This window comes from Eptatretus burgeri, chromosome 16 (genome assembly GCF_056783735.1).
Source record: "Eptatretus burgeri isolate ZD-2024b chromosome 16, Ebu_testis_v1, whole genome shotgun sequence".
Classification (NCBI taxonomy): Eukaryota; Metazoa; Chordata; class Myxini; order Myxiniformes; family Myxinidae; genus Eptatretus; species Eptatretus burgeri.
In genome coordinates this window covers 69,727,594-69,752,920 of record NC_140976.1, presented here as the reverse complement: position 1 = coordinate 69,752,920, position 25,327 = coordinate 69,727,594, and the positions used below count along the sequence as shown (strand labels likewise).

At 42.6% G+C, this 25,327-nt stretch overlaps 1 protein-coding gene across 1 annotated transcript in view; it reads right to left on the bottom strand.

Moving 5' to 3' along the window:
• The window catches only part of LOC147011268 (replication protein A 70 kDa DNA-binding subunit-like), a 65,295-nt gene extending 41,914 nt beyond the window's left edge, over positions 1-23,381 (bottom strand). Inside the window, exons 1-6 of the mRNA XM_085859260.1 lie at positions 23,192-23,381; positions 19,417-19,467; positions 19,177-19,255; positions 16,302-16,410; positions 10,856-10,974; positions 4,095-4,236 (exon numbers count right to left, since the gene is read on the bottom strand). Of these exons, the coding sequence (XP_085715386.1) occupies positions 4,095-4,236; positions 10,856-10,974; positions 16,302-16,410; positions 19,177-19,255; positions 19,417-19,467; positions 23,192-23,224 (533 nt within the window). The 5' untranslated portion in view covers positions 23,225-23,381. The remainder of the gene's footprint in view (positions 1-4,094; positions 4,237-10,855; positions 10,975-16,301; positions 16,411-19,176; positions 19,256-19,416; positions 19,468-23,191) is intronic.
• Positions 23,382-25,327: the final 1,946 nt, after the last annotated feature.

Genomic DNA, 25,327 nt, shown 5'->3' with positions numbered 1-25,327 from the left:
AGACAGAGATGGGACACAAGACTTGAGACTTAAAGCAAACACAGGATTGAGGCATTCGGCCTTCTCTCGAGCGGAGTCTGCTATGGTGCCATTTGAAATGAGAAAGGATGAAAGGCATGCATACATCAAAGGCTGACTTGACAAGGCACCACCAGGTTTTGGAGGAGGGAGACATGTTTGAAAGTTCATTCTTGAGATTGGACAAATGTTGTTTTCTGGCTCTCCTGGGAGTACACACACTTGTTGTGGGGTTTGTGGAATGATCTGAGGTTACCTTCAGTTGGATTTGCCTTCCAGGAGAAGATTATAAGTTGTTTTAAAGCAACAGTGGGAGGATGGGTAAGACAACAGAAGACGAGATGTGATGAATCTGTGCATAAGAGAGAGCAGGCTCTGTGGAAGAATTCCCAGGCTGAATCAATATCAGGGGTGGTAGATATAGGAGATCAGTTCTGAAGTCTGATGGCTGCTTGCAGTCCCTGCCAATCTGCTTGAGTGAACCGCCAGACTCGCCGGCACTGAGGCTGTTCTCTGAGAATGGCCAGAGATATGTTGACCTGACTCGCACATGATCAGAAGAGACAATTGGGGCAAAGGACGAGCAAGATAAATGGGCAGGGAAGTTGTTCATCACCAAATCCGGAAGGGAAGATTTGCCATTGGGAGAAATCTGGGTTGGAAAGTTCACAGATTGAGCTAGACCAATGGAGTCACAGAAGTCATTTGCAGAAACGCCATGGCTGGTGAGAGATTAAAAGTTGGTCCATGTCATCTGAGAGAGAGATGTAGATGGAGTCATCACTGTTGGGAGGCTGGTACAACACACAGACAAATGTGAGGTGGGAGCATAGGAGAAGGTGCAGCCAGAAATACTCCCGGGGTTTCGGAGGTGTAAGAGCAGTCCATGGAGTGAGAAATTGAGTTTTTGATGAAAAGTGCAACTCTGCCCCCAGGACGAGGTTCAGGTCGATGAAAACGGAGGAAACAATACCCAGGAAAAGACACAAAGTAGTCAGGGATGTCCTGTGGGGGGAAGGATTCAGTTGAACAGGTGATGTCCAATTTCCTGACAGTATTATGTGCTGTACTTATGGCATTGTATCTTCTGTGCATAGGGTGTCAAATATGAACAGTGTCCGATTATGATCCAATCGTAATTAGACTTAAATTCAGCCTTTTCAGAAACAAATATGCTTTTGCCGTTGTCCAACCAACTGGGAACCAACGAAGAAAGTCCCAAGAATATTCCAAACCACTGATGCATCTAGAAAGGGTAAAAAATGAAGTGGCACAGTGGTTAGCTCTCACCCACTGGAAGAAAGTTCGTCATTGTGGTGATCAGCAGCTGGAGTGAGAGACCTTGATCATGGTTTGCTGGTGGAAGCAATTTTGAATCTCTTATCATTTTGATTTGTGGATCCACCCATTGATGTCGATTTTCATTCAACATGTTACTGACATTTCATTGATAAGAAACTTTTGAGTAGTTCCACAAAGAAAGCTGATCTGCATGAGGATGGTACTCAGAAAGGCCATGATTAAATTACTGATAAAGGAGAGATTGCAAAGGAGAGTGATGCAGGTCCTCTGCAGCCACACACTCCCAATAAGCTCCGGTCTCATTCCACGTTCCAGAAGTCTTGCATCAAGGGTATTACCAGCCATTTGTATTATCTAATATGTAAGAAGAAAGTTTGTTTGTTTGTTCGTTCGTTTACTTATTCGGACCCTGTAGGAACCAGTGTAACCAAACTTTGCAGGGCCACCTCTTTCATCCAGAGGAAGGTCGAGCGCTATGTTTAGATATGAAAAAAATAATTACAATCAGATCATTGTCCTTCATTCCCCAATTTGTTATGCAGGAAATATTTAAATACATATTTCATTGAATTTCCCGGGGCAATGTCGGATACTTCAAGTAGTTTGCCATAAAATAGAAAAGTTCATCAAAGAAAGGAAGCAACAGTGTTGAGATCATTTGGTAAAAGCTGAAAGAAAAACATCTGGTATGTACATAGCGTTTTGTCTTGTCCACCAGCATGCATTCTTTTGAGCAGAGTATCTTCATAAACAAAGAACACAAGTCGTGGGGATTTGTTGTATTGTAATAATGTTTGCAGGTCTCAACAGAAGCATGATCATCCTATTTTGATCCACATTCATTGAACAGATTACGTTGTGGCCGGAACTCGAGACCATCGTTCATTTTGTAAGCAGTATACAGTTTCTCACCAGATCTGCCAGTGAATAAAGTTGGGAGAGGTAAGTTCTGTTGTTGTTTTGAAAAACAATTCGAATGAACAATGTGCCAGCAAAGTGAAATCCCAATCCATCATCTGGTGGTAAAACCATCTCAACGTTTTAGCTTTTCTATGTCAGAAGGTCCATTCATCACTGAATAATGCATCTTCTGTAAGACTGTGCTGTGATCATTGATACAGTAGACTGATGGAGAATCGAGAAGCGTTTCGATCTGGTGGGATCTGTTGTTTGTTTATAGGGAAACTGGCTCTCACAAAGTTCTTCAGAAAGTGATTTTTCCAGTAGTCTTTCTTTTTATGATGTTGTTTACAATTAATTCACTCAATTACTGTCTGAAGCATTAGTTGTTGCGCATATTCTTTGCATGGGAAAGTTCCTTCAACTGTTCAAATTTGGTCAACTTGACCCATAAATAGTTCAATGCTTCAGACTACAGGTGAGCCCCATACATGAGACTCCACATGTAAAGTCACACGTTTGTCGCTCAAGAACTGACATAACTCCTCGACCCGATCTGTTGACGGGTATCTCATCAAAAACGCTCATCCATGAATGAGACCCACAAAAGTTGATGTCATTTCAGGGGTGAAACACTGAAGAAGTATCTGAGACTGGACGTTCCACAGCTCGCATTTCATAGGCCCCATTGACACATCATCAGTGAGCTTGTCTTTCATGAGACTGTCTGCTGATAGTGTCACTGATGGCGTTCATGAAGAGGAAAGTACCAACAAAAGTACTAAAAATGCCACATCTGCTGATGAATATGATTTTAGTCTGCAGCAGATGCAGAAAGAAGCAACAACTAAAAACGTCTAAAAGTCAGAAAGGGAATCACATGTCTCAAAGGGTATCGCATGTCTAAAAGGGTATCACACATCTAAAAGGGTATCACTAGTCTAAAAGTTATCCACATGCCTAAAAGGGATCCACACATCTAAAAGTGAATCACATGTCTAAAAGGGAATCACAAGTCCAAAAGGGAATCACAAGTCCAAAAGGGAATCACACATCTAAAAGGGAATCACACATCTAAAAGGGTTAGGGTTAGTGCTCAGTATGACTGCCCCTCTGTTCTATGCTTTAAAACAAACAAACAAACAGCTACAGGTAACGCATCACTTTCTAAAGGGTGTCTTGTGTAACTCTCAAGATAATGTGAATAACTGTAACTTTAAAATCAGCAATTGTGATTGGTTTCAACTGAAACGCTCTCACTTTGACTCGTCTCCCCCCAAAAAATATCCACCGGTGAAAAGTCAGGGAGGAGAGGGGGTGGTGGTGGTGGCCATGACAATCAAGTTTAGTGACTGATAAGGCGATTAGGAAATGTTCTCCTCAACCAAGCGAGACATTCATTAGAGGTTTTCAGAGATTGAAGTGATTCTTCTTCATGCTGAAGTGGCTTTTCCAATCTCCCAAATCTGCAATCTTGTTTATTCATCGATCGTCCCATTTATGTAAATATGACACTCAGAGAAAATGATGTCATCGATACTGAGATCTTCATTTCCCAGTGCCTCGGAAAAGCGGTTACAAAATCCATTCCTTCCGACTTCTGTGATCATTTTCAGATGATTTTATTTTATTTTAAGAGAAAGCCCATTGACTTTTAGTATTCATCGCAATGATGAGTGACCGATTCCTGTTTCAGCTGAGTCGCCTTGTTCATTTGCTTTGATTTCTCTCCGCATGTCAGTGTTCGTGCGTTGCAATAGAGCAGCATGAGCGTCGGGACATGAACACTAACAGCATATACACCCCACCTCTCACAATACTTGTTGGTCATCAAAATACAACAAGGCCATTGTAAACGTTCAGTTGGAACGTACTTGTTTTGATAGGGATTCAGGCTGGCGATGGGCACGGAACGGCCCTGGCTGCTGGGCGTGTCTGGACTACCCAGTGCGGCAAGGTTTGTGGGTCGAGAATGTCCCGAGAATGTGGGACTCGGTAGTGACTCTTCAATAACCTCTGTGGACAAACAGAAATACAAACAATGATGTATGTGTGTGCTCACGTGTCTGGAGAACAACACAATACGACTCCAGCAAGCAAATCAAACCTGGGACCGATTTCATTGAGACAAACTCAATGAGAGGCAAGGCTTTCACTTAAAATAACTCGAGGATACTTGCCAAAAATTGTCAGCCTACCCCAAGGGAACATAATCACCTCTATTATCTAATAGTAATAGAGTAAACCCTTGTATTTCACGGGGGTTACTTTCTTGAAAACCGACGCATAAACCAAATCCAAGTTCAAGGAGACCCAATGGCAGATGGGAAAAAGGCAGTTAGGCTCTTGGTTGCAGAATCTGGTATGTGTATATATATATATATATATATATATATATATATATATATATATATATATATATATATATATATATATATATATATATATATATATATATATAATTATATATATTATATAATTATATAACTATATAATTATTAACTATATAATTATATTATATATAACTTATATTATATATAACTATATAATTATTAACTATATAATTATATTATATATATATATAATTATATATATGTATAATATATATATATATATATATATATATATATATATATATATATATATATATATATATATATATATATATATCTATATATGTATCATGGGCGATATGTACATACAGGGTGTCCCAAAAGTCTCCATACATCGGGAAAATTAACACTTTCAGCAGAATGTCTCCCGAAATTCTTCATACATAGCTTATATCTTCTCTTTTTTTTTCAGATTCCGTTCATGAATGCCTTTGTCAAAAAGAATAACGTATTGAAATCATTTGGGAATTTGGGAATCATGAAAAAGAATAGGAATAAGGTTCAGACATTTAATCAGACCTAACTATGAGATTTACACAACGCACTGTCTGTTCGACCAATTAGACAAGAAGGAAGGGACTATCTGAACATACATTAATTGAATAACTGACTGGGGACCACTGTATGTTGGCTCCTATTGGTGTTGGAGGGATGCAGTTTCCAGAACCGCAACAATATACATACAGGTTCGGGAAGCTGTCGCAAGGTTGCAATCGACTTTAACAGGAAACATGGCAAGCACATCACACACGACAAACAAGACAAGATTCAGAACACGGATCATTTAAAGGAACGTATTTGAAGTGGAATTACTTGCATAACGCCAGATGTGTTGACACGAGTTCACCATGAGTGGAAGAGACGACTTTGTGTGTGTTTACAAAGAAATGGCAATCATGTGGAGAACGTTTTGTAAATAAAGTTACATTTTGCTAAAAGTGTTAATTTTCCCTATGTATGGAGATTTTTGGGACGCCCTGTATGTATGTATATATATATATATATATATATATATATATATATATATATATATATATATATATATATATATATATATATATATATATATATATACACATATACATATATATATATATATATATATATATATATATATATATATATATATATATATATATATATATACATATATATATATATATACATATACATATATATATATATATATATATTTATATACATATATATATATATATATCTATATATATATATATATATTCTTGGGGGTCGGGTGAGAAGACCACCGGGTTGGGGGGGGGGAGAAGAAGCTATCCTGGGTTCCCACCAGACTCCCCAGAAGTGCTTGGCCATCGCACACGGATAATTCCGTGACACGGCAGGTCGCTAACAAGACCGTGAACGCCAATAACTCAGCCACGTGACTTAGGGTCCTCCGTCTAGTTTATCTGGTTACCTAAAATTAACCACATGATGTAATTATACCGGGGAACACACCCTCGGTACACCTTGTCCGAACCAGATCACTGTACCGGATCAGATGTAGTCGAGCGACACTGCCAAGGAAGTACCAGATAAAAGGAACGGATCATTGGGAATAAAGTCCTGGCTTGGTTAGGATACGGACCACGCTGGATCAATGAAAGAAAAGACAAAAACGAGCTGGAACATTTCTACAAAGGGATTTATTAACAGGCAGGCGAGAAAAGGTATGTGTCACAGTGAATGTAGCTTTTATTGTGGTGTGTAAGCAGAGATAGGAAGAAAAGTGTGGTGCGATAATATACAAGCAACTTACAAAAGCAAACACAGAGCCGAGTTATCCTGATATAATTATTTAACAATCTTATCATAAGCGAGGACAGGTGTTCTCTCGTTCTCTCGTTCTCTCGTTCTCTCGTTCTCTCGTTCTCTCGTTCTCTCGTTCTCTCTCGTGTTCTCTCTCGTTCTCTCTCTCGTTCTCTCTCTCGTTCTCTCTCTCGTTCTCTCTCGTTCTCTCTCGTTCTCTCTCTCGTTCTCTCTCTCGTTCTCTCTCTCGTGTTCTCTCTCGTTCTCTCTCTCGTTCTCTCTCTCGTTCTCTCTCGTTCTCTCTCTCGTTCTCTCTCTCGTTCTCTCTCGTTCTCTCTCTCGTTCTCTCTCTCGTTCTCTCTCTCGTTCTCTCTCGTGTTCTCTCTCGTGTTCTCTCTCCTTCTCTCTCTCTCTCTCTCTCTCTCTCTCTCTCTCTCTCTCTCTCTCTCTCTCTCTCTCTCTCTCTCTCTCTCTCTCTCTCTCTCTCTCTCTCTCTCTCTCTCTCGTTCTCTCTCTCTCTCTCTCTCAAAAAAAGAGGAGAGGAGATGAGGCTAATGGTCTCTCTACCTTGCACGATTGCCCGACCACGCCACCAGTGCGTTTTGGGGGGATGCTCCGCTGGGCAATACCTCCCTGACAGCTGGCACGTCATCTCTTGCTTCCTGGCACTTCGTGCAGCTAGCGTCAGTCCAGAGAATGAGACGTGACCGTCAGGTGTGAAGGGAGGGACTTGGGTGGAGCCAGCAACGAGTGGGTGGAGAAAGGCAGAGTCATAAGTGAGTGGGTGGAGAGAGGCCTTTGAGGTGGTGAGTGGGTGGAGAGAGGTGGTGAGGAAGGCGGAGTCAGCAGGCGAATTAGTAAAGAAGGGCAGAGCCAGCAGGCGAATGGGGAGGTTGTCAATCCCAGGCCAGGGCGAGCAGACAGGAGTGGCGAGGAGGAACGAAGGGCAGGAACGATGGGCAGGAACGACACTAGCGGCTCCGCGATCTGTTATTTTATAGACCCCGTGGTGCGGGGCGGGGGCGACGACCCGAAGCGATGTGTTGTCACCCAAATCGTGTGGTCTGATTGGTCCCGGCCACTGCGCGGCACAGCTGTGATGGCCGGAAGCGGCTCCGCTCCACTTCCGGCAAGATTGTTCCAAGCTGCGGAATCGTCGCGCTCCGAACCCCATGATATGAATCGCCTTGCACCGAACTCCGTGAAATGAATCATCTTGCACCGAACTCCATCATATGAATCGCCTTGCACCGAACTCCGTGCCGTGCCCCAGCGACCTGCGGTTGGCGCTGGTCAATGTGCCTGATCCGTGATGCGCCATGCAGCCCGGGTGATGCCATGCGGCCATGCGGCCCGAGCCACACAGCATGCCTCTGCTTGGTAGCAGCTGCATCAAGGCGGAGGTGTGGGAGGATATCTGCCATCCGTGGGAGACATTTGTGGCTGTCGTGGTGAGCGAAGACCAGCGGTAAGATGTCATTGTAACCCCATGCGCAGACCCGACCAAAGATGTGTGTTATTCGTGCACCGTTCTGTACAATGATAAAGTATCATGGGCTGCACGTGTCTGCCATTGTACACGTGGTCAGCGCATGGGTCCTCCCGCCATCGAGCATGCCCCGTACAGTGCGCGCAGGTCCACCATTGTACACGTGGTCAGCGCGCCGGTCTGCCCGTCATCGAACATCGTATTCGCGGTTATCAGAGGTGGTGGGGTGCACAGTGCCGACCCCGATCCACCTCCACATGACCTATCTGGGGCACCCAGCACAACGAAGATATTCGTAGTTGGCAGTCAACGTGTTCAGGGTCTTACAAGGTAAAAAAGGGTCTAAAGGATATAAGGGGTGTAAAAGTCGAAGGAGTCAAATGTGTCTCAAGGGTCTAACAGATGTCAAGGGGTCTAAAGTGTAAAAAGGGGTCTGCAAGGGTGAAAGAGCAAAATGGGTTTAACGTGTCAAAAGCGTCAAGAAAGGTCTATAGGTTTGAAAAGTGTCAACTGTCTAAACTCTAAAGGATCGAATAACTTATATAGGCATCAAAAGGGTCTAGTGGGTGTGAGGGGATCTAAAGGGTGTGAAGGTGTCAGTGGTGTAAAGAGTCTAAGGGGTCTAAAGGAGTGAAGCTGATGTAAAGAAATTAAATCGGGAGTACAATACGGCAATGACGAACCAAATGACCACATCACAACTTTAATCCCCCAATTTAGGTGCATCGTGGTCAAACATGTGATTGCAGAAAATTTCATCACGATTAACCTTCGGTGCTCAAAGCAAAAAGATCACAAACAAACAAATGTTTCGCTTTTAGCGACATATTACTAAAACTCTCATTTTGTATGTATGTATGTATGTATGTATGTATGTATGTATGTATGTATGTATGTTTCCGAAATACAGCCAAAATGGTACACGATAGCGCAAAAATTTTATGGCCACCTTACCCACCATTCTCCTGCGGTGTGCAGTATCAAGTTTCATTATCATCAGGCAACGAAAAAAATTATTAAAAAATCAATTCCCGATTCAGTCAAGTACTCTTTGGGAGAATTTGATCAATGCAAACAACCTCAGCAGTATAGTTCGTTGGAGCTATCTTTTTTTTTTTTCTTGAAATGATTTTATTCATCAACCACGGTCACAATGGGAACGCAACGGGTTCACTCATATATATATATATATATATATATATATATATATATATATATATATATATATATATATATATATATATATATATATATATATATATATATATATATATATATATATATATATATATATGTAATTCGTACATTGGCGGTTGTGTTCAGTTACCAAGCGGCCAGCTCGCGCTTGCCAAGCCAGCCGTTCCTTATCAACGGTTTTGAATGGAATGCTTGCTTGAGTGCTAAAACCACTTGGCAAGTGCTCTACAAGAAATTTGGTTACTGAATATACCCCGCTCCCTTCAGGAGCAGCAGGCATGGTCATGTTATTATCTTCTCTGGGGTATATCGAATATAGTTGATCTAGTCTCGGGACTATCGTCTGTGGGGTACAAGATAAGCCATATACGTAAGTACCGAAGGAACCTCGGGTGTCCTTCCTTTCAGTTTAGTGTAAAACAGCAGCCAAAAAACATGGCGGCTTTAGACCCCAGTGAGGTTACCCAGGATACGCCTTTAGACCCCAGACAGTGAGGTGGCCGAGGATCGCCTGATGAAGGATATAATTAAATAAGTCCGTTAATTATCTTCAAAAGGGGGGTTTAATTAACCCAAACACCTAATTTTCACTCCTGCACTTCCTTCGAGTTTTCTTCATTTGCATGCAAAGTTTCAAGCTGCTGGTTTTATGGTTTTGGAGTTGAGAGGACACACACACACACACACACACACACACACACACACACACACACACACACACACACACACACACACACACACACACACACACACACACACACACACACACACACACACACACACACACACACACACACACACACACTAGTATCGATAATATCCATCCTGTTCAATGGACTTTGTCCCATTACGAACCATCTTTTCGATCCCAGCATTGAAGCAGTCCTTGTGAAATTGCCTGAACCACACTTGTTATTCATTCCCATAGGATACCCATTGCTGAACAGTTCTCAGGTGTAGACAAGTGTTAAGGCTGGCAGGTGAGTCGAAAAGTAATGTGTATTTCTGTCCGAATCCCAACCGAGCTTTTAGCTGTCATGCCGGTGTTTCACGCAGGCAAGGTGATTCATCAATGTGTGTCCCTCGTATGCACGTTAAACTGGGGGTCCCATCTGCCGACGTTCGTTGGCAGGTTTTTAAGATCTCAGGGTGTCCTTTGTGAAGAGGAGGCGAGCTATCGCCAGGCATCCTGAACAAATTACAAATTCCTCCCTGGATTAATGCATTGGATTAGCCCCCCAGCCGCGACCCCAACAAATGATGCTACCTGCAGTCATGCGTTGCATATGAAAGAGGAAGACAACAGTTGGGAATAATTACAGGAATTTATTGGTGGAATTAATGTGCATTTTCCTTCTGCATCACCATGGATGAAATAACAGCAATGTTGTCACGTGGTCACATTCTTGAATAAACATGGCATTATTTGGAATCCAGAAACGAAGTCAGTAGTGTGGGACACTTCACATTTATCAGAAATATAAGTACATAATGGGACAATACTGTGTAGATTATATTTCTTCCATCACCGAGAACTTTCACGTAAAAAGTTTCAAGAGGAGTAACATCTTTTGGATGACTTGGACGTAGCCGGCTTATGACTATTGGTGAGACCCCAAACTCAAGGAAAGGTCAGTCCTTAAGATGTGTTCCTCTCCTGAGATCGAATTGTTCGTGCCGAAAATTTGACTTCGGAACAGGATGAACATCATCTTGAAATAGATCTCTTATTCATGTTTAATGAATAGATATGGAGAAGATAATTTAAAAGATTTTCATTGATCCTGACCTGAATTCCTTTGTGGAGTAAGTAGTTGTCCCACTGTTGCTTTGTTGTCTTCATTGACACCCTCTTGTTGGACACCTTCAGCATTCAGCACCTCCAACTCCAGCACCAGAATGAGACGTCTGTAGCCAAGAAAATCACTTGAGTAAAGTTAATGGTACAAGTTTAGATTGTGCGTTTAGATTGTTTAGATTGTGATTGTGTGTAGATTGTGTTAGCGTTCCACGTGAGAGGTCAGGGCCAATCAGAGCGTCCGATTCAGGTGATGAGATTTCGCTTCGGGGTGGCCCCTCCCCCCACGCTGCAAGTTCGAGAAAGGTCGGAGCGGTCCCTCCGTCTTTCTCTTTCTTCACCTCTCCCTCGCTCTGGCCTCGCCCTCGTCGACACTGCCACAACCCACCTCCCGCTGCCTGGACTCCGCCTCATCGTCTCCGCCCACATGACATCGACCCCATCCGCCAACCTGGTCCCACCTACCACTCCGTCCATGCACCCTGGACTCCGCCCCTTCTCCACTCAAGCCCTCCTTCACAAACACAGTCTCCACAAGCTCAACTGAAGCCAGAGACGACGCGTCAGCTGTCGGGTGCCACACTACAGAGCATCCCCCCCCCCTCGAAACATATTGGTGGCGCGTTCGTGCGATCAAGAACAAAGGTACCGAGATCGTAGCCTCAACTCCTTTCCCTTCTTGTTGCAATACTCCCTCTTCATCGGGTTTTCTCTGTGTGTGTGTGTGTGTGTGTGTGTGTGTGTGTGTGTGTGTGTGTGTGTGTGTGTGTGTGTGTGTGTGTGTGTGTGTGTCCTGGCGCCTGTCTGCTTAAGTCAGACTGCAGAAGATCGTTATTGTTATTATTTTCGCATTAAGTCTACTCTGTGTCTGCTTTTGTAAGTAGCCTGTTTATTTGCTGCACCACACCTCTCCCCCCTATCTCTGCACAACACACCCCAATAAATCCTGATCGTGCCACATACCATTCCTCACCCATTGTTAATAAATTATTATTCGGAATGTTCCCTGCTTGTTTTTGTCTTTGCTTCCATTGATCCAGCATGGTCCGAATCCTAGTTTAGCTGGGACTTTATTCCCAACGATCCGCTCCTTTTAGCTGGTACATCCTTGGCAGTGTCGCTCGGCTGCATCCGTCTGGTAAAGTGATCCAGTCCGGTAGAGTAATCCGGTTCGAACAAGGCGTACCGAGGGCGTGTTCCATGGTAATTAAATCACGTGATTAATTAGGTAACCCGATTAACCCATAGACGGGAGGACCCTAGGTCACACGGTTGAGTTATTGGCATCCACGGTCGGTTAAGCGACCCGCCGCGTCACGGAATTATCCGTGTGCGACGGCCTACAATTCTGGGGAGTCTGGTGGGAACAGAGATAGCTTCCCCCACCTCGTGGTCTTCTAACCCAACCCCCAGCCTGCAACAATATATTTTAAGTAGATAAGGATATGCTGAGACTTTTGTGGGTTCAAGTGCAATGGAAGGTTGTGCTTGATTCCAGATTCACTTTGTTTCACGGGCGAAGGCGAACCCTAACAGCTTGGCGAAGACACAATGTCTTTCTAAAAGAATCACTGCTCACCTTCACTCTTTCATTACTCTTTTTCCCCGCCTTTGGAATAAACTCCCACACTCTCTTCAATCCCATTCTTCCCTCCAGGTCTTCAAAACAGCTGTTCACCACCATTTCTTATCTTCCCCCATCCAAATCCTCGATCTTTTCTTCTCATTTACTCATTTCTCTGTTCCTCACCGTTTTTTCCTTCCCTCTCCTGCGCTTCTTGTCTCCAGCTCTCCTTGTACGTTCTGTGTGTTAGCTCTTATGCAAGCCTTGACGGTGTATAAAGTAAAGAAATAAAAATCGCAGGAGAATTGTCACATTCGCAGGAGAAACAAGAGCACTCTCTTCTTCTTTCGGCTAGCTCCCGTTAGGGGTCACCACAGCGGATCAACCATCTCCATTTTGCTCTATCCTCCACATCTTCCAATGACACTCCAACCACCCGCATGTCCGCCCTCACCGTATCCATGAACCTCTTCTTTGGCCTTCCTCTTCTCCTCCTGCCTGGCGGCTCCATCTTCAACATCCTTCTCCCGACATACTCTGCATCCCTCCTGTGCACATGTCCAAACCATCTCAATCTCGCCTCTCTCACTTTGTCTCCAAACCGTCCTACCTGCGCTGTCCCTCTAATATACTCATTTTTTTTATCCTATCCATCCTCGTCACTCCCAACGAGAATCGCAGCATCTTTAACTCTGCCACCTCCAGCTCTGCTTCCTGTCTTTTTGTTAGTGCCACCACCTCCAAACCATACAACAGAGCTGGTCTCACTACCGTCTTATATACTTTCCCCTTCACTCTTGCAGCTACCCTTCTGTCACAAATCACTCCTGCAACTCTTCTCCACCCACTCCATCCTGCCTGCACTCTCTTTTTCACTTCTCTCCCACACTCTCCGTTACTTTGGACAGTTGATCCCAAGTATTTAAACCCATCCACCTTCCCCACCTCAACTCCTTGCAACCGCACCATCCCACCACCCTCCCTCTCATTTACGCACATGTACTCCGTCTTACTCCGACTGACTATCATTCCCCTTCTCTCCAGTGCGTACCTCCACCTCTCGAGGCTCGCCTCAGCCTGCTCCCTACTCTCCCTACAGATCATGATGTCATCCGCGAACATCATAGTCCATGGAGACTCTAGTCTGATCTCGTCCGTCAACCTGTCCATCACCATTGCAAACAGGAAAGGGCTCAGAGTCGATCCTTGGTGCAATCCCACTTTTACCTTAATCCGGTCCGTCATTCCTACCGCACACCTCACCGCTGTCACACTGTCCTCGTACAAATCCTGCACAATCCTCACATACTTCTCCACCACTCCCGACTTCCTCATACAATGCCACAACTCCTCTCTTGGCACCCTATCATAAGCTTTCTCTAAATCCACAAACACACAATGTAACTCCTTCTGGCCTTCCCTATACTTCTCCATCAACATTCTCAAAGCAAACATTGCATCAGTGGTGCTCTTTCCTGGCATAAACCCATGTTGCTGCTCACAGATCGTCACTTCTCCTCTCAACCAAGCTGTTAGGGTTAGGGTTAGTAGCTTCCACTACTCTTTCCCACAACTTCATGGTGTGGCTTAACAACTTTATCCCTCTGTAATTTCCACAGCTCTGCACATCACCCTTATTCTTGAAAATCGGAACCAGTACACTTAATCTCCACTCCTCCGGCATCCTCTCACTTTCCAAGATTTTATTAAACAATCTGGTTAACAACCCCACTGCCATCTCTCCTAAGCACTTCCATACCTCCACTGGTATGTCATCTGGGCCAACCGCCTTTCCACTTTTCATCTTCTTCATAGCAGTCCTCACTTCATCCTTACTGATCCACCCCACTTCCTGATTCACCATCTCCACCTCTTCCAACCTTCTCTCTCTCTCTCTCATTTTCTTCATTCATCAGCTCCTCAAAGTTCTCCATCCACCTTCTCAACACACTCTCCTCGCTCATCAGCGCATTCCCATTTGCGTCCTTTATCACCCGAACCTGCAGCACATCCTTCCCAGCTTGGTCCCTCTGTCTTGCCAGTCGGTATAAATCCTTTTCCCCTTCTTTTGTATCCAACTTCTCATACAGCTCATCATTTGCCTTTTCCTTGGCCTTTGCCACCTCTCTTTTTGCCTTTCGCCGCCACTCCTTGTACTCCTGCCTACTTTCTTCATCTCTCTGACTATCCCACTTCCTTTTCGCCAACCCCTTCTTCCTTATACTTTCCTGTACTTCCTCGTTCCACCACCAAGTCTCCTTATCTTCCTTCCTCTGTCCAGATGTCACACCAAGTACCTTCCCAACTATCTCTTTAAGTCACTAATCACTACAGTCACTACAGTCACGAATCTCTTTCAGGTTGCATCTCCTGCTTAAGATGTAATCCACCTGTGTGCACTTTCCTCCACTCTTGTATGTCACCCTGTGTTCCTCCTTCTTCTTGAAATACGTATTTACCACTGCCATTTCCATTCTTTTTGCAAACTCTACCACCATTTGCCCTTCCACATTTCTCTTGCTGAGACCGTACCTACCCATCCCCTCCTCATCCTCTTTATTCCCTTCCCCATCATGCCCATTAAAATCTGCTCCAATCACCACTCTTTCATCCTTGGATACACTCTCCACCACTTCATCTAACTCACTCCAGAAATCTTCTTTATACTCCATCTCACACCCCATATGTGGGGCATATGCACTGATGACATTCATCATCACCCCTTCAATTTCCAACTTCACACTCATCACTCGGTCGGACACTCTCCTCACCTCCAATACCCTCTTGACATAATCTTCCTTCAGGATTACCCCGACACCATTTCTCCTCCCATCCACACCATGGTAGAACAGTTTGAAACCACCTCCAATGCTCCGAGCCTTACTCCCCATCCACTTGGTCTCTTGTACACACAGTATGTCCACCTTTCTTCTCTCCATCATATCGGCCAACTCTCGCCCTTTGCCAGTCATCGTCCCAACATTCAGAGTTCCAACTCTCACCTGCACACTTCTACCCTTCCCCCTCTCCCACTGCCTCCGGACTCGCTGCCCCATCTCCTTCTCCTCCTTCGCCGAGCAGTGGCACAATTTCCACTGGTACCCAGCTGACCATCGGTACCGGTGGCGGTCGTTGGTAACCCGGGCCTCGACCGATCCGGTATGGAATTTGGCATAATGCATAATGATTTATGTTGTCCGCATAATGATTTGGCATAGGTTTTTACGCCGGATGCCCTTCCTGACGCAACCCTGGTCGCCTCTTACGACACACAGGGATATGGTACACCTATTCTAACCGGAGCATACACCGGGCCCAGTACAACTGGTACTCATTTCGCCGATCTCGGAAGGATGGCAGGCTGAGTCAACCCCCTGGTGTTTTCGATTTGGTTTTCTATACATACATATATTAATTCAGTGTCCCAACGGGGCTTGAACTCAGGACCTTTTGGGTCCCAAGCCACTGCCCGAACCACTGCGCCAACACCAGGCTTGGGGTTGGTACATCCCAACTAATAAAAAGGAGAAACAAGAGCACAAGATATAATATTGCTTTTGAATTGTCAATGAAAGCTCAGCGAACTCACGAATGGCCTTCTCATGAGGTGAGGGGAGATAATCTATGCAATCTGGCCGACAGGTCGTGCTTTTTCACACTTTGTCGTTGATTCGGAAATCCCTTTCAGAGATACGAGAGTGGCACCTGAATACTGTCTTCAGCAGTGCCAACAACATTCCCCCAAAGTGATTAGAAATTTTAAACGGCGTTCTGTGTGGTCTCTTTACAAGGGTGAATCGATGAAAACCACTGAATCACACACTAACCTTTACATTCTGGGATAAACAAACTTGTTATAAAATCACAACTCACCTGCCATCGCGCAGCTCTGTCGAGTTGTAATTTTGGAGACGAACAATGCGGTTCTCTGCGATCTTCCCACTGGTCACCAAGTGATTGAGCTGTGTCGCCAACATGACGGCTGAGAAACACAATATCATACCATTATGACTACAAACCACCGCATCTACTTTTACATCACGTTCTCCTGTTACTCCCACTGACAATCCACAAGGAAGCATAATCTCGTGTGTTTTCTGTGACAGGTGACAAGTTGTACTGCACAGTTTAGAATTACAAAGAAGCTATCAAATGAGGAATGCTTTAACCTGCATATCTATAATCCATGTTGAGACAGGCGGGTAAGGTAGACAGTGTAGATGGCAGTAATAATAGTAACACGAGTTAATTTTTTTTAAGATGGAATGGGGTACGGTGCAACACAATGGGAAGTTATCTGCGAAAATGGAAGATGGTGGTTTCAGAATGCGGGAGAGGTTGTTTACATCAATGACGAACAAAACTGGGTCCCAGCCTCCACTGGTAGAGAAGAGGAAAGGATTCCATTAACAGCAACATGTTGACTGTGTGAGTGGAGGAAATCAGAAATCCAGGAAATAAGGTGGCCTTGAATGCCACAAGCAGAGAGCTTCGAAAGCAAAGCAGGGTGATAGACTGTTTCAAACGTCCGAGATATGTCCAGCCGGGAGACGGTGTTGACCTCTTGTCGGAGATTTCACACCAGCTACCATTTGCTGAAAGAGGATGGTCAGTCGCTTCAAAATGGTTGAAGCTGGACAAAGTTTTCACTCTTCGATCGAGTGAGAAGCACAGCTGTACATTTTCTCCATGTGTATATTTTCTGTTAATAGAGAAGGTCAGGTAGAGTGCAGCCCATGCAGAACACCGTGGTTCCGGGGGGATAATACGCGGACAGAGCAGAATGGGATGGTAAAATTACCGCAGTGGTTAGACAACTAGAACTAATACAGTAGTTGGAGAACGAGAACTAATACAGCAAAGAACTAGTATGGGTGAAAACATAACCTCCTTCACCTTCGGTGGTGGAGGTAAAACGAACCCAGATCAAAAAACTTAAATAATTTTGGCTGCCACAACATGCATATGATCAGATTGAAATTTAAAACATGTGTTCCCCATCACTACTAGATCATGCTTGTTAAAGTAAACATCTCTCTGGCTGCTACTACAGAACCAGCTTACCGCCGCCGAGTCTGGCATTTCACTCAGGCTAACTGGTAGGGTCTTCAAGCAGCCATCAAACTTCTAGACTGGTCTCCTATCGCTACTTTCTCCAACATCAACTCGTCCTGGGAATTCTTTCAAAGAAACTTGCTCTCCCTCATGCACAGATTTATTTCCTCTCGTCTTCAGTTGTCCTACCCTTCCTCCCACCCATGGTTTACTGAAGCTTGTGACGAGGCAGTTGGCCTGAAAAAAACTTGCCTTTGCCTCATGGAAAGCAAATCCAACTGAGGGTGATCTCAGTTCCTTCAAAAAAGCTTGGAACAAGTGTGTATCGACCCTCAGGAGAGCCAGAAAACAACATCTTTCTCATCTCAAGTCTGAACTCTCAAACCTCTCTCCCTCCTCAAAATCCTGGTGGCATCTAATCAAATCTGTTTCTGGTGTATGTTCCCCCTCCATCCCCTCTCTTACCTCAAATGGCCGCACTGCTTATACCGCATGTGAAAAGGCTGAATGCCGAAAGTCAGTGTTTGCATCGAAATCTTGTTCCCTGTTGTGTAACGGTCCTGAAAATCCCTGTGGAGTCCATCTTGTATACTCCGTGGTTCCCGCCCCATCCCTCTCTCTTCCACAGTTCTCCTAATATCTTTTTTTTCTTTTTTTTTGTATACCTTGTCGATATATATATATATATATATATGTATATATATATATATATATATATATATATATATATATATATATATATATATATATATATATATATATATAGATATATATATATCAAAATCTTCACCAAAATTTAACCAGTTCGTCTTTGTCACACACCCAACCTATCCACGAAATTTCATCCGGATCCGTGCACAACTTTTTGAGATATCCTGCACGCAGACAAACAAACAGACAGACAGACAAACAGATAGGGGTGAAAACATAACCTCCTTCACCTTCGGTGGTGGAGGTAATAAAGGAGAGATGTATCAGTAGTTTATACTATTGCGTGCATACATGGGTGCAGCGGCCAGCCTGGGCGTGGTTCAGGTGAGTCATGTGACTGCCCATGTTCCGGTGCTGTGCTTTGCTGTGCTGGGTTGTGGCTGTGCTTCGATTAAACGTATTGTTACCACTTCAGAGTCTTCATCCCTGTCTATATTGAATACATAACAAAGGAGATGTATAATTTGGAGCAGATAACCTGGTTCCACGGAGCGTTATAAGGGAAGTTGTTCCCAATGGAGTGTGGAACATTGATGGAGTTTCCTATGAATGTCCCTTTCACGACATAATACTCACGAACTGGTGAGACTGCTCATGTTTCTAGGTGAAGTAACCCGATGAAAAGGTAATTATACGTTGGGTAGAATTGACTGAGCAGTTTGTGGGTATATTATTCTTCACCTCCGGTAGGCGTGTGGACCAGCACAAAAATGCACATGACTCGAAATTGCATGAATTTCGATATTTTAAAACCTTTAAACCTTCGTCCAGGCCAAATAGCTCTCAAATCCCATTTATCCAGAATTATTCCATCATCCAGCATTCCATCTATATATACACATACATGGATGATAAAACTGGACAAGCATAACCAGAAACGAACAAAAATCATGTTATGAGGGGCCAAAACCATTCTCAGAATTCACCATTTTGTCCTTAATTTAACTCATTTCTCGAGATCAGTCCCTGTGACGTCACTTACAGGAGCTGCGACTCTCGCCGTCAGTGAGCATGAGACGGTATCTCTCAGGTCCAGTGGGCATCTGGAGAAGCTTGAAGCCCTGTGATGGACACATTTCCAGTCAACGTGAACATGGAGAAGTCTCACGAACACCTCGCAATGAGTGCTGTGAATCCATATATTTCAGGTTTATTTTTTATTGTTTGAGATAATCAATCAGTTTTATGAACATAATCAAAACTCCAGTGGTGAGAGTCTAACCAGTACTTGTAGAACTGGGTTTGGTGGTTTCTCGCCACGAACACCGATTGCCTGTGGATTGAAACAAGAACAAAACTTGTAAATAAACTGTATTTTCAATCAGATTATTTCTATTTCATCAGGTTGAAACCTCTTTTAAAGTGCTCAGGATAGTTCATATTCCAACATTTCTTATTTACTTTCCTACACTCAGGACGATGTGCCTTCACCGCTGAGGTGTGGTTGTGCTTGTGGTTCGGGTTATCCGGCTCGCGGTGACCAAGGGGCATCTATCTCCCGCCATCCAAAAACCACGATATCCCAAGGGAAAGTTTTCTTAGTCATGGAATATCTCAGCGAATATCCGAAACCTTTTCCACTTCTACTAGCAACACAATTACATTGTTTTTGTGTCGCATTCAGATTCGGATCAAAATTGTTCATTTTCACACAACTGCGTTTTGTGGACAATTTGCTGTTTGTCAAAAAGTTTCCAATGAAAGCAACTTCTTCTTTGGACTGTCATTCTATATTCAAAATGTTCTCGGAATGAGAGACCAGTAACGTGTTAACTCTTTTTATTTTAATTCGTAAGTTTATGTCATTACTAATCATAAATTGCTATTAATTATATATCCATATATATATATATATATATATATATATATATATATATATATATATATATATATATATATTCTGAGAACTTTTTGAATATTCCATATAATTTAGTAAATCAACAAAGCCACGCCACTCGTGTGATCTCAGCGGAAAGGTTTGTACAGGAGAATGAACGGTGGTTAGAATATGGGTCCAATTAATAATAAAAACTAGAACGGCACTCGGTATAGCGCATACCTCTGCCAGGCTGAACAGTTCACATTTTGTAACCCACTGATAGGTCTGATCTGAATCCGGAACTAAACCAATAATTGAATTGGCTTGTTCTTGTCACCTAACCAACTTATCCACCAAATTTTGTCATAACTCGTCCACAACAATTTGAAATATCATGATGTACAGTTCCTAGAGAAACTCGAAACTCCATTTCAAAATTTTCACCTTTTGTTGCCTTATAACCTGGAATTAAATTACATTAAATCAGACTTTTACCACCTTTATTTACACATTGTAACCCACAACTTCCAAGTGAAAAACAAATTCTACAAATTTCAGAAAATTTATTAAAAATACAAAACTAGAATATCTTGGCTTAACAAGTGTCCACCCCCCTTGAGTTAATACTTGGTGGAAGCACCTTTGACAGCAATTACAGCTGTGAGTCTGTTGAGAAAGGTCTCTACCAACTTTGCACACCTGGATTGGACAACATTTGCCCATTCTTCTGGACAAAACTGTTCAAGCTCAGCGAAGTTGTGTGGGGAGCATTGATGGACAGCAATCTTCAAGTCATGCCACAGTTTTTTGATTGGAATAAGGTCAGGGCTCTAACTGGGCCACTCAAGGACATTTATCTTTTTCTTTCTTAGCCACTCCAGTGGAGCTTTGGCTGTGTGCTTCGGATCGTTGTCGTGCTGAAAGGTGAACTTCCGTCCCAATTTCAGCTTTCTTGCAGAAGGCAGCAGGTTTTCCTCTCAGATTTTTCTGTGTTCTGCTCCATCCATTTTCCATTCTATCCTGACAAGTGCCCCAGTCCCTGCTGATGAGAAACATCCCCACAACATAATGCTGCCACCACCATGCTTCACAGTGAGGATGGTGTTCTTTGGGTGATATGCTATGTTGGGTATGCACCAAAAGTAACGTTTCGCATTTAGGCCAAAAATTTCCACCTTGACACTAAACATTTTGCCACATGGCTTCAGAATCTCTGGAGTGGCTTTTTGCACACCTCAAATGGGACTCAAGGTGGGCTTTTTTGAGTAATGGGCTAATGGCTTCCTTCTTACCACCCAACCGTACAGGCCAGACTTGTGAAGTGTTTGGGATATTGTTGTCACATGCACACAGTGACCAGTCAAGTCAGGTCAGGTCAGGTTAGGTATGGGAGCATGCACCGGATTTGCATGTACATAATCGAGCAAAAAAAGTCCAAAATGGGATGAAGAATAACCAATATTAATAATAATAATAATAATAATAATAAATAAATAAAAAGAAAGAGAACAGAATCAATGGGGTAACAGCTTGTAAAGCTAATGGTACCCTAATGATGTTTATAAATGGATGTATAATCACATAGTGCTGTTTTATTAATAATTGCAAATGTTGTTTACAAACAGATGTATAATCATTTGGTGCTGTTCTATTAATAATAACAAATGATGTTTATAAACGGATGTATAATCATCTAGTGCTGTTCTATTAATGTTAATAATAATAAAAAATTATGTTTACAAACAGATGTATGATAATCTAGTACTGTTCTATTAATATTAATAATAATAAATGATGTTTTCAAACGGATATATAATCATCTCGTACTGTTCTATTACTATTAATAATAACAAATGATGTTTACAAACGGATGTATCATCATATAGTGCTGTTCTATTAAGAATAACAAATGATGTTTACAAACGGATATGTAATCATCTCGTACTGTTCTATTAATATTAATAATAACAAATGATGTTTACAAATGGATGTATCATCATATAGTGCTGTTCTATAAAGAATAACAAATGATGTTTACAAACGGATATATAATCATATAGTCCTGTTCTATTAATAATAACAAATGATGTTTACAAACGGATGTATAATCATTTCGTGCTGTTCTATTAATAATAACAAATGATGTTTACAAACAGATGGATAATTATATAGTGCTGTTCTATTAATAATAACAAATGATGTTTACAAACGGATGTAAATTCATATAGTCCTGTTCTATTAATAATAACAAATGAAGTTTACAATTGGATGTATAATCATTTCGTGCTGTTCTATTAATAATAACAAATGATGTTTACAAACAGATTGATAATTATATAGTGCTGTTCTATTGATAATAACAAATGATGTTTACAAATGGATGTATAATCATATAGTCCTGTTTGATTAATAATAACAAATGATGTTTACAAACAGATGGATAATCATTTGGTGCTGTTCTATTAATAATAACAAATGATGTTTACAAACGGATGTATAATCATATAGTCCTGTTCTATTAATAATAACAAATGATGTTTACAAACAGATGGATAATCATATAGTGCTGTTCTATTAATAATAACAAATGATGTTTACAAACAGATGGATAATTATATAGTGCTGTTCTATTAATAATAACAAATGTTTACAAACGGATGTATAATCATGTAGTCCTGTTCTATTAATAATAACAAATGATGTTTACAAACGGATTTATAATCATATAGTGCTGTTCTATAATATTATCGTCATGGAACTAACCCTAACCCTCACCCGAACGGCTCGGTTCCCAGTTCTCTTGAGTTTGTTGTGTATGATGACATCGAGTAAACACTGAACTAGAAGTTTTTCACATCAAGCCGTTCCTGATTTAATATTATTAATAAATGAAACATGAACAATGTCATCTCATGTATATATGTTTCTATCTCTAGTCTGTGATACAAGTAAATCTCCATGCACAAACATACACATAAAAATGTATGTGCAGTTATTGTTTTGCACCTAAATATATGTACGAGTAGGCATACATTCAGGTTGAGGTTCCTGTCAATATCGAACCCATGCATAAACCAACTGCAACAGATGATTACCTTTCTCCAGTAAACACTGTCTCTCACTCACACACACACACACACACACACACACACACACACACACACACACACACACATACCTCTAAGCATCCTTGGGATAGCATTGTCTCCATGGCTGTGAATAGTCCTCCTCACACTGGTTTAAATTAGAAGTCCTCTAACTTCCTCCAGACGTCCAATACCATGTGCCAGAGATGATAGAAATGTTGTTTCCCTGCCTTGAGTCCCTCGATTCAAACTCTAAGCACTCGCTGCATGCTCCAATGATTGCGTCTGAATTTTTCAACAGAACCCTTTTTCCGTTTCCATATATGTACTACTTTGGGTTTGTCTGGGGCGGGTGGGGTGGGATTAGGGCGAGGAGGTAGTATTAAGAGAGAGCCTAAATCTGTGGTCTGATAAATCCTAAATCTGTGGGATCCAAATCATATATTTGTCATTGTCTATTTTGTGATACAATTCTCAATATTGATCATACATGTAAACAGCATTGCTTTATTAGGTGATGCACATCACCGTTTTTATTTTTTGTATGCAGAGTTGAGGCTCGTGGAAGAGCTAGTACTGGGAGACCAAGCAGATCAGGATGTAACAAGACAAAAAGTACAGCAAAGAGAGGGGGAAAACTTGGACAAACAATGGGTGTGGGGAGGAATGGGGGGCAGGAGAGGATGCATAGGGTGGATAGGATGGATACCGAAAGAAACCCTCAGGAGGGAAAAATGGAAATTTGGAAGGAGGAGGAAGGCTTGGTGTGGGGCGAGGGCAGAGTGGGTGGGGGGGGGAGTTAACGAGGGGAGAAAACATCATGGGACAGTATTGGATTGGTGAGGATTTGAGATAGTGATGAACAGCTGTCTTGAAGACCTGGTGGGAAGAATAAGATTGAAGAGGATGTGAAAGATGATTCCAAAGGCAGGAAAACAGAGGAACAAATGAGAGTAGGTGAGCAGTGATCCTGGATTTAGGTTTCACCACAAGGGGGTTGATGGTGGACCATGTGCACCCTGGAGAAGCTTGGAAGGAAAGGGGGGGGGGGGACAAGCACAGAGAGAGCAGAGAGTGCAAGACCAGAGAGGAAGCGGTAGAATAACGAGAGATCATCGACCTATCTGCGATAGGAAAGTGATACACTCAGCTTCATCACGGGAGTTTCCAATAATCTTAAAGGCCTTGATTTCCACGACATCAAGCTGAGAAAGATGAGAGGAGAGAAAACGATCTCAGAGGGGAGAGAAGTGCTCCATCAAGCTTCAGATAAAGGCCTTGTAGGAAGGAGAATAGGAGTTCAGGTGTGCTAAGAAAGGACTTCCAAGTGTTTGACCAACTTGTGATTTTTCTCAAGATCTGAAGAGAGGGAAGAGACTGCTGCCCGTCTGTCAAAGATGAGGAAGGTCATGGCAGAGGATGGTCATCAGCAAAGAGATGTCGAGTATTTTCCAGAGAGTCAGTGAGATTATTAATGAAGATTAGGAATAATATGGGGCCTATAACTGTCTTGGGGTACTTCAGCCTTGAAAGTGAGAGGAGAAGAAAGGGTTATGTTGAGAGCCACATGCTGGCTACGTGAATGGAGGAAGTAAGTTATCTAAGAGTAGAGTTGGCCTTGGACTCCAAAGGCAGATAGTTTGGAGAGCAATGCAGGATGACAGACTGCATCAGAAGCTCAAGATATGTCCAGAGAGATTGCCCAGATCTCATGTCTGATATTGAAGCCCTCCTCCATTGTTGGGAGAGTAGAAGCAGCATGGCCAAGGTAGAGTGACCAGGTCCGAATCTGAATTTATGATCTGAGATGAGGCTGTTGGTGAAAAGATATGATTTTATGTCAACTGCGACAATCGATTCCATGACCTTGCTGATGATTGGAAGTAACGTGATTGGTCTATTGTTAAGGGGATCCGTTTTTGCATCTTTTTAATGTAATGCTGTGATGTTGGCTGATTTCCAAGCAGATGAAAGATGGCCTATGGTAAATGACAGGGTGAAAAGGGCAGAGAGAGGATGTGCAAGAGCAGCAAAGCAGGTTTTTAGGACCTGTGACTTGATGCTGTCTGGTGCAAAAGTGTCTGGTGCAGGTGCAAAAGACAGAATTCAGGAGCAGTTGGGTATGACTGGGAAGGATGGGTACAGAGAGCGAGAGCGAGAAAGAGATACAGAGAGAAAGAGAAAGAGATAAAGAGAGAAAGAGATACAGAGAGAAAGAGAGAGAAAGA